The following is a 15,110-nucleotide window of genomic DNA, read 5'->3' as shown; positions in this document are numbered from 1 at the left end:
CTTGTTAGTTAAGGTTGGATCTTAGGAATAAGCCAATAAACGTTCAAACATCGCCTCGCCCAAACTCTATGTAGCAATAACGCGCTAACATAACCCTATAAAAAGTAAATAACCATAACATATACTTGACTAATGTTTATTGAATCTCATAGGGATGGTAACTTCATTACTTTCTGTCTCGTTTGGCCCTTCCTGAGACTATAAATCGGTAGGTACTGGGTCGTTACGTGCTCTCGGCTAGCTCTAAGATGGACGAAGCTATTGGGACGAGCCGATCGCAGCCCAAATTGGGCGTCCACTTACAATCATTGGAGGGCGGCTGTGAAACGGGTGGTTCTTTTTGTAACCGGTATTAGAAGTGCTGGAAGACTGTGACCGTCTTTAAGCTGTTTATAGCGACTTTTATTCCTTGAAGTAGTAGCTATTTCCACCTACTTCAAATAATAAATGAACTAGAACGCTTCTCTTTAAAATATTGGAAACAGTTATTTACTTGTTTTTAAGTGGTTTCGTTATAAACTTGAACTTAAATTAAAGGCTGATTCTAATAAAAGTGGCATGGCAGGCTAAAGTTAATTCAAAAAAATATGTATATGTTTTTTTACTTTTTTTGCATAAAAACAGCTTCTTGTATTTCATTTGTTACAAATATGTTAAAGGGAACAAAGTATTCCTAAAAACTTAAGGGTTATGGGTTCTTGAAATATTGATGAAGCAGGCTAAAGTTAAATTAGACAGGCTAGTAGTGAAAAGTTACCAGGTTAAAGAGAATTATATCAAAAATGAAAAGAAATGTATCATAAGTTTAAGAGGCTGTTTCACCATCCATTGATTAGTGTGAACTGGCGGTTAGGTGTGATGCCGTCTCTATTTGTTTTGTTCGAATAGACGGAGACGGCATCACATTTAACCGTTGGTTAACGCTAATCAATGGATGGTGAAACAGCCCTTAATGTAATTTCTTAAAAAAGTATGAGTCTCTTGAGGCATATATAAGAAAATAAAGTTATTTCAAAATTATACATATTTTATACAGGGTTATTTGTAATTTACTAGCATCCTTTTAACCCTAAACTCCTACCACTTAAACAAATGTTTTTTGTTTTACGACTTTTAAAAATGGAGCCGTAAAACAAAAACATTTGCTAATCTTGTATATTTTTTATTTTTCCTTCCTGTTTTCTTCGCTGATATTGTTCTTTATGTTTCCTTTGGAACTCAGCATAGAGTTCTGGATTTCTTTTTATTTTTTTCGTATCTTTTCTTTTCGTTCTCCCTTTTTCGTGCAACCTCTCTTCTCTTGACTTTTGTTTAGTTTTTGGTTTCCCCATTACATGTCGGCCCTAAAATATTACGAATTAATTACAATACAATGCAATCAAATCAGTCCCTCCGATGAAATGAATGACATCAGATAGTAAAAACTGGCCAAATAAGAACGTACCTAGGCAAAATAACACGAAAAAAATCGTTTTAAACAAGTAACGACACCACTATTTTATACGAATGATTTTTTAAAATTGTAAAAATTTTAGTTATAAACAGGATCACCATGATTGTTTTTTTTAATTTTCAAGCCAATAGTTTCACTTTTAGAGTAGGGAGGGGACACACTCCAAAAAAAATTGCAAAAGCTATATTTACGCAAAATTACAGCTATAGTACTAATGGATCTAGTGCGGATAGATAAACAGACACAAAGTGAAATTATAAGTGTTTAGTTTAATAAAAAGCAATTCTCTACATTTACTTTGGTAGAACACTGTTAGTACTACTTAAAAAAAAGTCCATAAAGTTATTCTTAGAAATTATATGCAATTTTTAATAAAATAATTTATAGTTCACTTTTTTCTGCCATGAGTCACTTTAGTCTGTGCTTCAGTTACAGATTAAAGTGACACAGATTAAAGTGAAAAGTGGATTCAAAAGACATTTACTCTAAAACCGTCAAAAATATGAATGTGCCACTCTTAATAACGTAAGTAAATACGTCATAATATCACATTAAAATGATTATCTAATAACGTCCCATATAAATAACATAAAATAATCGAGACAATGTAAAGTTAACATACCGTTACAAACTCCAGTTTGCCGCCTTCGATCACTAATCGCCACAAAACTATGACAGAAGGTCTCTAACCGTTCCGTACGGCGGCGAGCCAGATATTGGCCGAATGTTTACCGATGATTAAGGTGTGTCTATCATTCTCCGTGTGTGAGTGAGACCCAACAATGCGAACACACAGACTACAGTGAAAAAATCGCTGGACAAACTTTGAGTTTGAATATTGATGTATAAAAATGATTTATTTAGGACCGTATTATTATTAAATGAATATCGTATTATTGTTTTTGCAATATATTATAAAATATAATTTGTGAAATAGTACACAAATAATTCACAGGCCTAAAACCGGGAGCATGTCCCTTTGGACAAGACAGACTACAGTGAAAATCGGTACTTACATTTATTTATTTTTTAAAGTAATAAGGTTAAATAAATAAAATGGCCTGGCCTCGGTGTAAAAGGTCTATGTTTACATATGTCAATTTTTATTTTTCTGAAAAACGTATATTTAATGTACTTTGTATTCAAAAACTCATTGGCAGATTATAATGCCACTTTTATTAGAATCACCCATATATACATACTTCTTCAATGTTCGTTTTTTCACCTGCCCTTAGAACAGTCACATTCAATAAAAAAAAATATCCTGCTGTACCTAATTTAGTCCTTACTTGTTTCGGTAAAAAAGGTCGCCCTTAAGCAATAAGTCTGCCTATTGCTTACCTTGTAATTTTCTCTCTGTGTCTTGTTTTCTGAATCGCTTCGGTGTACAGTGGCGAAATAAAAAGGTTGACCAGTTTTCAAATAAGTTCATTTACAGTTACACGTTGCAAGCACATGCTACCTTTTTGAATGGCATTATGACGGAATATATGTTATACTCTGTTGATAAAACAGATACTGAGACTGTGAAAGCAAAATCAGACTTTATAAGGTGGTCAACCATTTTTCATATAGTAAAAAGTCATTTAATTAATTCATTTCTATTTAAATTAATTTTTCTATTTATACAGCGTGTATTTTTGATAATACCTCAAACTTCAAGGGCAGTTAGTGAAGGCCCTAATAATCACATTTTACTATGTTTTAGTAAAAAAAAATGACCTATTATTTTCCTTACAAAATTAATTAACACGCAATGTATCACTACGGCGTATCTGACTGTGCCAGACAGTCTGCCAACAGAAGGGTATGGCGGGAGATCGTACGGAGAGCTGTGTCCGCCTCTACCACCGATGCGGACGCCTCAATGTGACCACGACCGCTCTGCCAAGAGCGACACGACAAAGAAGAAGAAAGTATCACTACGCGATTACTAATTTGTTTTTATTCAAAACGTGTCGCACTTGTTGACGTGACAGCTGTCACAGAACGCTTCTCTCTGGTATCAAATTATTGTACGGATTACATTGCTGCTCGAAATTATTTAAAAACTTAATTACCCTCTGGTAGTTAATTTTAAATTAACAATTTGTTTTGATATCGGTTCACAGCACTTAAATCTTCCTCTGGTTACAGTTTGAGGTAGTATCAAAAATACACGTTGTATATTAAATGTTTGTTCTCGGGTCTAGGATGTTTAATATTAATAATAATAATAATAATTTATTTGTTGAAAGCAGGTGTACATAAATGATCTTAAAACTATCTACTATATTATTATGTATTTAAGTAAGTAGGTATAATATATCTATATAAGTATATTTGTCCGTTGCCTAGTATCCATAATAAAAACTTTGCTTACTATGGGACTAAGTCAATTAGTGTTAATTGTACCATGATATTTATTCAATTTATTTCAATAAACCCGTAGTCGCCTATGCCTTGGGCCGCGGCCCCGTTCACAGCTGCACTCTCTCAAGAGTTGGGCAACTCGGACGTGCACGATTACCCGCTATTCCCGCTAACCGCGTTTGCCTTGCGGCCCCATCGGAACAGTCCGAAACTGTAATTTCTATATCTTTGTGATTTAGAGTTCCAGTACTTTCGAGTTTTTGGAATTGGATGTTTCCTGGGTTAAAAAAATTAGTCATTTTATAAGGGCAAGAGAGATAGCAAATTACAAATATTAACATTGTGTTAGAGTAAGATGGACGATGATTCAATAAAGTAGTTGAAAATATGTCTCTTTTTAATTAATAGCACCCTAAATTTAGTCCGTGAGTTAGATTATCAGAAAAAAAATATTGTCACGTATTTAGTCAATAGAAAAAGCCGGTTAAGAGCGTGTCGGACACGCCCAAGGTTCCGTAGCCGTTACGAAAAAATTAAATAATATTTTTCCAACTGTAAAGGCAGTATACGGAATTATTTTATAAAAAAAAAACAAGAAAAGCGGCTTTCGTGCAACGAGGTTGCATACTTTATTGAGAGATAGGGAAAATTTACATTTTGGAAATATTTCGTTATGTAATTTATTAGGTACTTATCGATATATTTTTTAATACCAAAAATTTTATTTAAGATTGTAATCAACACATTTGATCTTATCTCTCGCTTTTTTCGTGTTAAAGTGAAATGACAGATCAAAGTAAAGTTCAAATCCTCTTTGGTTCAAATATTTGGAATTCAGTGAGTAGACCCAACACTGTACTCAGCATTTAAAAAAAATAATTAAAAAGTTACTTTATCTCGCGGAGTGAGCAAAATGCGATTTTGCTCACTGATTTCTCATAGCAAAACCTGCCTGTTTGAGGTTCTGAGGTGAAAAGAAAATTTCATGTCTCTTGGATACTATTTTAGAATTAATGTCAGAAATATCGGAATAAGGAGCAATTGCTGAGATTCTATGGACGAGCCATCTTTCTCAATTATAACATAAGAAACAAACAAAGAAAGAAATACATTTATTCACAACACCAGACAACCATATTATTAAGTATAAGCAGTGTTCTACATCTTAATTGAAAATTTGAAACTATGCATGTAACTATTTTAGCACAGCTGTTACAATACAGCTGTAAACTCAACGTAAGACAGTCTAGGTGTAAATTGTTAACTTAAGATGATATTGTGAAATCCGGCGGATACTTCAAATTAAATTCCATTTTCTCAAACATGACATGAAAAATTGATGTTGTGTTACTAATAATACTTATTACAGTATAGAACTATATTACAGTACTGTCAATGGAACTAGTGGGCAAAAAACCCCGCCAGCACCACCGCCCGCAGCCGCCGCGCCAGCAGCCACACAACATGGCGATGAGACAAGCGTCCCGTCAGCTTAACTTCTTGTTTTTTATTTTATTTCAATTCATGGTTGAGAAAAGCACTATACAAGACTCGGCCGGAACGCGGGGTTGCCGGCCTCTACAGTAATGTACTAGTTATTACAATGACAATGGGTTTACTTTGGTACAAATTTCAATTAACAATAGGTTTTACACTAGAGCACTAGATTAGGCTACCTACACACTACTTACACCGTATCATGCCATGACCGTAATAGGAACGTGTCAAGAACGAATGTCAAGCGGTTACGAAACGTGCTAAGCTAAGTGGGCATAGTCTCATACTTTTCAATATAAAGAATATATTTTTTCTCAAACATGACATGAAATATTGACGTTGTATTACAAATAATAGGCTGAGAAGTATCGCGCTGCAGGCGCTGCGGCTGGCCTGCCGGCGCGGGGTCACTAGCGGCCTGCAAAGAGATTTCATACAACTTTGCAGGCCGCTGGCCGGCAATGCGACCGTCTTTTGTTTCAACGCGCGTTCTGCGACACGGCGCACGCCCAGCACCAGCACCACAGCAAGCACAGCAGCACCGCCAGCAGCCAGCGCGACACGTGCGTGTCGTGCGTACACAGCAGGGCGACCAGACTAGCGTCCCGCCAGCTTCATTTCTTGTTTTTTTATTTTATTTCATGTAATGTTTGAGAAAAGCACTATACAAGCCTCGGCCGGAACCTGGGGTTGCCGGCCTTTGCAGTAATGTACTATTTTCTCAAACATGACATGAAATATTGACGTTGTGTTACTAGTAATTATAGGCCGGGAAGTATCGCGCTGCAGGCGCTCCGGCTGGCCTGCCTGCGCACGGTCAGTCTAGCGGCCTGCAAAGAGATTTCATACAAATTTCCCGCCCTCGGCCGGCAATGCGACCGTATTTTGTTTCAACGCGAGCTGCGGCACCACGGCGCCAGCACCCACACAACACGGCGACTTACTCTCTTGGTATGATACGGTGTAATGTACGGTGTCAATCAATCAGGCCTACGCGTCTATTCCAGACGAATTTTGGTGTGTTGCCTGTGCAAAACGTCTTTGGTGGCTAACGGTAAAAAGAACGATTCGCATAACATGGATTGTAGGGAAAAGAGTGATAAACTTACAGGGGAAAAGTTGCAAAAGTAAGTATCTGAAATAATTTAGTAAATATTATCCTAAAGTAACTCAGGTGAGAAAACGTGGACGGTGATTTAATCTGTTCGATCCGTTAAAATTATTGAGTGATTTTACAGTGTATAAAAATACTAAAAATACACCTCTGTAATAAATGATATGGTAACAAAAATGGTACGGATTGTCTCGTTAATACTTAATTCATATTATTTCAATTAAATTTTCATTTATTTCATTTATTGCTTCAGTTTTCGGTTATTGAGAAAAGTACTACTCGTAGGTATATTCACCTCGGCTGGAACCAGCCATCGCTGGCTTTGTATTAAGTACGAAATTTTCAAAGTTGCTATACAAATTCTGTTGTCACTATTTCATTTGATAAAATCTCGTATACGGTATACTTACGGGAAAAATTACGCCGTGTGAACGTAGCCTGACGTAGCTAGTGAAGTAAGATCGCATACGTGAAAAAACCGAGTCGAACAAACGGTGAAACCGCATAGGTACAAGAAAATATTAAATCGAATGGCTGCCGTGTGAACGCAGCCTTTGTAGTTTGTACATTTAACATAAACGAATACCTACTCAGCCAACAATGGCACACTTCCAGGCAACAATGTTTTATTTTTACACATGATCAAGAACCGGATTCGTACTAAGAACCTACAGTGAGCTTATTTTACTTATCTGCCGTATTGAGCCTTTTCACATTGTTCTCTGTTGGAAGATGAGTGGTAGACCTGTTTTAAAGCTTTGTACAATGTAAGACCTCGGGTTGGTGGGAGGGTGTCGCGGAGCCCCCGGTGCGGGAGCCACTGAGAACTGTGCCAGCACCGCCGCCAGCCCCGCCAGAGACTGCATTAGACCCATTCGCTCGGCTGCAAGAACAATTTTGTATTCAAATCTAGATACTTCCGCAAACCAATTTTACGAGTACTGAACTAAATGGAGGAAAAGAACTAATATGACACCAATATTTCGAGTGTGATATTAGTGTTTTTATAAATTCCACGGGATAAGAATTCTGTGATTGGGACAAAGCCACGGGCGTAAGCTAGCGAATAACAAATCTTGAATAATCTGAAACTGATATATAAGAGTGCTCAGTTTATTTTCTTCCATCTACTATTTTTATCACTGATAGTGAGGTGAAATATTGTGTTTCGCTCGGCTGTAATTTTTTTAAGCATCTCGTGCCTTTGAAAGCCTCGGCTACGTCCAGGATACACTCATAACAAATAACTATTTCTTTCTTTCTTTCTTTGAGCTATGTAGGTGATTCAAGTTCTTTTGAAATCCCAAGGATAAGCCAAGTACCTAGTCTATCAAACTACTACATCTGGCTGAAGTAGGATTTGATTTTTGTAAGTTACTCGTAATATGCAAGAGAAGTACATGGTTTTTCGTCAAGAATTTAATATGTAAATCAATATGGCTACTTTTAAGCTAAAATGTAAGGCTTTAATTTACCAATACAAGCTCGTGCCCCGTTTCCAAACGGCAAGTATGCAAGTTTCTGCTCCTTCGTCAGCACTTCAGGGTCAAACCGCTCGGGACGGAACTCTTTCGGCTCTGGAAATATCTCCGGGTCATTGTGAAAAGCATGTACAGGGATCTTTACATTCACACCAGGGTCTATGGTCACATCGACATCGGGAATAATACAGGAGCGAACACATTGCCGCTGCAAGATACCGCCAGGTGGAAAAATTCGTAGACCCTCGTTCAAACACCATCGAAGGTAAATCATTTCAGAAATGGCGTCGTAGCTCAGTTTATTGTCGTGCTTGGCCAGTACGCGATCTATTTCTTCCTGAGCTTTCTGTTGCTCGCGCGGGTTGTGTGCCAGCTGGTGCAGCGCGTGGCTCATAGTCGACGATGAGGTTTCGAAGCCAGCAGCGAAAAACACATAAATCTGAGCTGCCATTATGTCGTCATCCAATTCTATCGACACCTTCTTGGGACTACCATCAGGGTTAACTTCAACAATTGATTCCCCAGTCATAACGCCTTTCTTCTTACATTCCAGTAGCAAATCAATAAAATCATTTCGATTGCTTGGCTTGTTGTTCCTCTGTTGCATAATAGTTTTCATCATTAACACAATTTCCCTTTGAATTTCTTTCGTCACATTTAAACTGCCGAAAAATATTGGAAAGATTTGTTTTAGGTATAATTTTACAGTTCTGTTGTAAGTAAGTGACTTGATTTTCAAACTTAGTTGTTGAAATGATGTATTTCCGAAGTTGAGCGAGTCGGAGTTGATGCCGAAGCCGATGGCGCCGATGACGTCAGCGGTGAATTGTTGCATCAGGTCCCGGGCATCGATGGGTTTGTTCTGGTCTGCTATGTTCTGCAGCCGGTTTTGCAGTCGCTCAGTTTTTTCGATTATAAGCGGGAACATAGCTTTCAGCTTACCGCTGGAAAAAGCTGCGGCCATTCGAGTTCTTAGCAACCGCCACAAGTCATCATCAGTACTGAAAAGATTCATTAGGAGCGGTTGGATCCTAGAATCTTTAGGGCGAGCACCACTGCGGCGGTGGAAGTAAGTGGAATCGGTAAGAACTCGTTTGGCGAGCGCCAGGTCTCGGACGACTAACTCCGGCTTAGAATAGTTGAAAAAACCAACAATTTTTTCACGAGGGTGCTTTCTGTACACTTCCGTACCCATGTCCATTACGTTGGCTAGCATGAGGAAGTCCTTTGCGTTGTTTCCGACGAGTGGCCATGGCTTGTCATGTTTGACGCCTCGCTTCTGCCAGTAGTTGAAGGAGCGAATAAGATGGAAGTAGAAGGCTGCGAGCCCGAAAACGACCGCGAGTGCTATCATGATAAGAACAGTAATATGGTTTTAGAGCTTGTTGCTTTGTAATATATAATATTCTTGCACAGTATAAAACGGACCAGTATTGCGTTTCGACAGCATCCTTGATATAATTACCTACGCCGGCTCGGTACACAAACGCGCGATAGGGCTGCCTAGGTACTCTACTAACTGTCACTCTTCAGTTCAGTTTGATTTGATAATGTCACATGAAATTTAAAGTAGGGATTAGGAGAGATTTAAAGATGGACTAAGTAGTGTTTAACTAAAATGCATTTTACGTTATTCTAATAAACCACAGAACGTATTATGTTTTAAACGGTTTTATTTGGCTTCATCACTACGTATATATGTTACCTAAAAATTAGCTACAGAGAAGTATTTTCGCCTCTTTTGGGATGTGCGAAAAGCTTTATTGTTGAATTTAAGAGTATACAAAATTCGCATTCTGATAAATAACTTTATTATATCATATTACATGAATTTAAACATCCGTACACCGAACAATACTGTTTATAACGTCGTTACATATTAAGGTACGTAATATGCGCGTGAGTCTGTACGTTACCGCGGAGAATCGCGACTGATGGTTGCCGAGGTATGCTGAGAATTCGTGGCGTGTTGGTATAACTCGCGTTCCGGCCGTTTGTATGAAGACGGTGTACTGCTCCTTTTTTATACTGTGATTCTTGTTCAAACAAATTAATTTGCAAATAAAGAAAGATGATGTCATTCATCGGCGAATGCGTATACTTATACATGATATAAATTACACATAATTATCCATGCTCGTCACATGTTAATGGCTCTGTGCACGATATCAGCGCCACCTCACGTCCGCAACTTTGTTTGTTCTGAGGCTCTGACGTTTTGAAATTTTATCGCGACATTGTGACTAAAATCAAACCTATCACGTATTAATTTATAATACAAAATTACCGTGATATCGTGATTTGGGTGGACAAAACGTAGGTAGGTAGTTAAGTCTAAACAAATTGCTTTGTTAATGACAGATTCATATGAGTATGACAGATGACCGAGCCTACATTATTTCTACTTTTGGGCACTATGAGCGCTGTGAGAGATTTCATTACCCACCTAGTACTTCGCACCCAGCGAATACGCAGATGATACGTATAATATAAGAATTAAGTCTTTCTTTAAAAACCGTTTACAAACTTTAATTCGTTTTTAAAGAATATAAAAGTCTAGCACGAATAATTATTGGAGTAGACACATTAACTTATATATTAAGAAGTGTTCTATCAGACAACATTTTAAATTTTCATTCAATTTTTATGGAATAATCGAGAAAAACTAACAAAAATGCGACGTTGCCAGCTCAGCAGGTATAAACGCTCAATGACCAAAAATGAATTCACAACCTTTTGTCCACCCAAATCACGGTATCGCGGTAATTTTGTATTATAAATGAATACGTGATAGGTTTGATTTTTGTCACAATGTCGCGATGAAATTTCAAAACGTCAGAGCCGTTTTTAGGTAACAAATATACGTAGTGATGAAGCCAAATAAAAACGTTTAAAACATAATACGTTTTGTGGTTTACTAAAATAACGTAACATTCCCATTTTTAAATCTCGCCTAATCCCTACTTTAAATTTCAGGTGACATTATAATAGTCATTCTTACTACGAGTCTTGAAAAACTCTCATGAATTTTTTGAACCGCTGACACATGCAGTACGCACAATTTTCCCGCCAGCACTCTTTGGTAGTGACGTCTCGCCCATAGAAGCTGACCTACTCTCTCGTCTTGTACATAAAGGCGGACTGGCAATTTCTGACCCATTCAATGCCACTAATTTAAACTTTGAAATTTCCAAGAATGGCGGCACAGCACTCTCCATTGCATTAATAGAAACAAAACAGATAGATCTATCCGAACATAACACATATCTTAAAAATGCTCGCAAAGAAGGCCGCAAAGAAAAAGAAGCATTTTAACTGGTAACAAAATTAACTGGTAACAAAAAAAGGGCAATCGAAAGATCCCACCATTATCACCATTAGAACTCAGAGATGCGTTATCATTACGTTACTACAGAACACCTAACTCCATGCCACAATCATGCGATGACTGCTGCAATAGTTATTTTAACATCGATCACGCGCTCTGTTGTAAAACCAGTGGCCTAATCACAAGGCAACACAATGAGATCAGAGATCTCTTTTGTGAACTTTGCCAAAATGCTTAAGGGCAGCGTAACAAAAGAACCAATAATTTCTGAAAATGATTGCGAACTACGTGCAGACCTATCATGCCGCGGCGTATGGAGTGCTCAGAGGGAGGCGTTATTTGACATCCGTCTCATGTCTCACTCTTACCTCACGTCCCGTCACTTCTGTCCTGAAATCAGCCGAAAAACAAAGAAAATATTCTGACGGCTGTGAAATGCGACATGCAACCTTCACTTTACAGGTAACATCCGTCGATGGTGTGTTTGCACCCCAAATGTCCTCATTCGTCAAACACTTAGGAGAAGCAATTTCAGAACAATGGAATCGCTCCCTGACCACAATACTGGACTGGCTTAGAGCCAGGATAAGTGTTGCCATCATACGTGCCACCAGCATGTGCATCCGCGGCACACGACACCGGTTTTAAGACCGCTGCCAGGTGGCTTGGGTTTGACGACGGCGCTGCCCTCCCACACATTGATCAAAAATAAAGTTAGCCAATAAAGGTTAAGTTAATATAGAACTACAATTAAAAGAACGCTGGGGTGTTTTTAAGGCTTCAGCATGAGACTGAGCCAGTGTCAGATTCACAACAGTAATGACATTTATATTACTATCTAGGCGACCGAGCTCCGCTCGGGCTAACACTCGGTACCAAGCGTTTTCCCAGAGATAAAACCAAAGCTAGATCAATTTTTTATCCCTGAAAACCCCTACATATCGAAATCGTTGGAGCCGTTTCCGAGATCCCCGAAATGTATATATTTTATATATACAAGAATTGCTCGTTATTAAAATTGTTTGAAGATGTTTAGTAAAATTTTATTCTGCTTTTTATTATCCTTATGCAAAGTAATATTATGAGATATGTCTTTCTGCGTAGCAACTATTCGAACATATGAATATTATTCTCATCGATATGATGTGATAAATTATGAGAAATGATAGTATGAGAAAAAAAATATGCGAAAAGTAATTCGGTGATATGATGATTCTGCTAAAGGTTGTTATGAGAAACGAAATTATGAGATTCGATTTTATGCAACATATTAGCAAACCAATCTAATCCAATCCGTTTTTTTTCGTGTCGTGGTTTGTAAAGAGTTTATTCTGCTTATTTGTCGTATTCCAGGGGCCGTTTTAGATTTTTCTCTCGTGGAAGATGAGCGGCAGGCCCGAGCTGAAGTTCTGCACAATGTTAGACCTCGGGTTGGTGGGAGGGTGTTGTGGTGACCCCGGCACGGGTGTCACTGAGAATTTCGCCAGCACCGCCGCCAGTCCCGCCAGAGACTGCATCAGACCCAGACGCTCAGCTGCAACAACAATTATGTTAAAATCTACCGGAAGATACAACGATAACAAGACTCCTACCAGTACTAAGTGAACCGTCGTGAGAGTTAGGGCAGTGGGTGGATGCAGGTGGTAAGCTGTCGTTCACTATGGCGTGCCAAGGGGAAGGACTTTGTTCAACAGTTAAAGTCTTTGGCTGAAATGGATAATTATAATCAATTGGTTTGAGATTCTCAACGCTACAGTGAACGACAGCTTGCCACTTGCATCCACCGATTGCCATAACTCTCGCGACGGTTCACTTTGTGGGAGTCATGTTATCGTTCTATCTTCTCCCCAATGGTTTTCTGTTTTTCCAACGATGTGGCAACCACCACAACAAACTAAATATCGTATCCATCCAATTAAAAATTGAAAGTGGGTCAAAAAAGATTTGATTCTTGTATATTACTTGTCACATGCGAGTGAAGTAACATAAAAGTTTTCCATCAAATATTAAAATTACTAAGTATATTATATAATTACTCTCAACCTAAACGCATGAATTCTCTTACCAATACAAGATCGTGTCCCGTTCCCGAATGGCGTGTATGCAAGTTTCTGCTCCACCGTCAGCACCTCAGGGTCGAACCGCTCGGGACGGAACTCTTTAGGCTCCGGAAATATCTTCGGGTCATTATGAAAAGCAGTTACAGGGATCTTCACATTCACACCGGGATCAATGGACACATTGACATTGGGAATAACGCAGGCGCGAGCACATTGTCGCTGTAAGAAACCGCCAGTTGGGAAAATTCTTAGACCCTCGTTGAAACACCATCGAAGGTAAGTCATTTCAGAAATGGCGTCGTAGCTCAGTTTATTGTCGTGCTTGGCCAGTACGCGATCTATTTCTTCCTGAGCTTTCTGTTGCTCACGCGGGTTGTGTGCCAGCTGGTGCAGCGCGTGGCTCGTACTTACCGATGATGACTCGAAGCCAGCAGCGAAAAGTATAAATAATTGCGCCGCCATTATCTCGTCATCCATTTCTATCGACACCTTCTTGGGATTACCATCGGCGTCAACTTCAACAATTGATTCCCCTGTCATAGCGCCTTTCTTCTTACATTCCAGTAGCATATCAATGAAGTCATTTCGCCCACTTGGCTCGTTATTTCTCTGTTGCATTAACGTTTTCATCATACACATGACTTCTCTTTCGATTTCATGCAGTATTTTTAAATGACCAAATATTTTGGGGAGGGAATATTTTAAATTTAGCTTTAAAGTTCTGATAAAATTATGTGTATTCATTTTAATACCGAGTTGTCGGAATGCTGTATTTTCACCGCTGAGTGAATCGGAATTGACTCCGAAGCCGATGGCTCCGATGACGTCTATGGTATATTGTTCCATCAGGGTCCGGGCGTCGATGAGCTTGTTCTGGATTGCTATGTTTTGCAGCCGGTTTTGCAGTCGCTCAGTCCGTTCGAGTATTAGCGGAAACATCGCTTTCAGCTTGCCGCTGGAAAACGCTGTCGTCATACGCGACCTTAGCAGTCGCCACAGGTCATCATCCACACTAAACAGATTCTTTAGTAGCGGATCGATTGCAAAATTTTTCGGGTTAGCTCCGCGACGGTGGAAATGCGTGGAATCGGTTAGGATTTGTACGGCGAGGGCTGGGTCTCGGATGACTAACTCGGGGGCAGAATATTTGAAACTGCCGACGATTTTTTCTCCGGGGTGCTTCCTGTAGGCTTCCGCAGTTATGTCTGTTAAGTTGGCTAGCATGAAGAAGTTCTTTGCGTTATTCCCGAAGAGAGGCCACGGCTTGTCATGCTTGACACCACGTTTCTGCCAGTAATCGAAGTTGCGGGTGAGATGGAAGTAGAGGGCTGCGAGGCCTGCGAGACCCAAAGCGATTGCGGTTGCTATCATGACAAGATCAGTAATGTGTTAGAGAGCTGGTTGCTTTGTAATATCATTATTATAACTGCTGTTGACACAGATGAATTAATTTTCGGCAAATAAAGAAGGAGGACAATTAACATTTGGAATGTTTGAGATGGCAAATTTGCTTAGAAAACGACGATAATAAACTTTTGTAATATAAAAACCGGCCAAGAGCGTGTCAGACACTGCCAAAATAGGGTTTCGTAGCCATTACGAAAAAATTAAGTAATATTTTTTTAAGGATTTCGTATTTTATACGGAATCTTTCAAGTTAGGTATATTTTATGCCTTAGGCTGCTATTTACTCCTAAACTACTAATAATACTCAAGCAAACATAGCCGTTATAGTTTTCCTTGAAAGTTTGCTATCATGACAAGATCAGTAATGTGTAAGAGAGCTGGTTGCTTTGTAATATCATCCTGAATTTTTTCAACCCAC

The 15,110-nt window shown here is 38.8% G+C and overlaps 1 protein-coding gene across 1 annotated transcript; it reads right to left on the bottom strand.

Annotated features, from left to right (window-relative positions):
* Nucleotides 1–4,904: 4,904 nt before the first annotated feature.
* Nucleotides 4,905–14,673, bottom strand: LOC141434998 (uncharacterized). The gene is made up of 4 exons (XM_074097502.1): nucleotides 13,291–14,673; nucleotides 12,595–12,759; nucleotides 7,892–9,265; nucleotides 4,905–7,299 (listed from the first exon to the last, which is right to left on the bottom strand). Exons 1-4 carry the CDS (start codon nucleotides 14,654–14,656, stop codon nucleotides 7,127–7,129), a joined length of 3,078 nt encoding a protein of 1,025 aa, XP_073953603.1. The 5' UTR covers nucleotides 14,657–14,673; the 3' UTR covers nucleotides 4,905–7,126.
* Nucleotides 14,674–15,110: the final 437 nt, after the last annotated feature.

Source organism: Choristoneura fumiferana, chromosome 14 (assembly GCF_025370935.1).
Source record: "Choristoneura fumiferana chromosome 14, NRCan_CFum_1, whole genome shotgun sequence".
NCBI classification, from domain to species: domain Eukaryota; kingdom Metazoa; phylum Arthropoda; class Insecta; order Lepidoptera; family Tortricidae; genus Choristoneura; species Choristoneura fumiferana.
This window is presented reverse-complemented; position numbering and strand designations above follow the sequence as displayed.

Excerpts from the sequence above, each read along its gene's own strand:
- LOC141434998 (XM_074097502.1), bottom strand. The coding sequence starts at position 14,656 with ATGATAGCAACCGCAATCGCTTTGGGTCTCGCAGGCCTCGCAGCCCTC. Across the intron at positions 12,760-13,290 it reads CGGGACACGATCTTGTATTG|CTGAGCGTCTGGGTCTGATG; the intron begins GTAAGAGAATTC and ends TTGTTGTTGCAG. Across the intron at positions 9,266-12,594 it reads GCTCATCTTCCACGAGAGAA|TTACTGTTCTTATCATGATA; the intron begins AAATCTAAAACG and ends TCTAAAACCATA.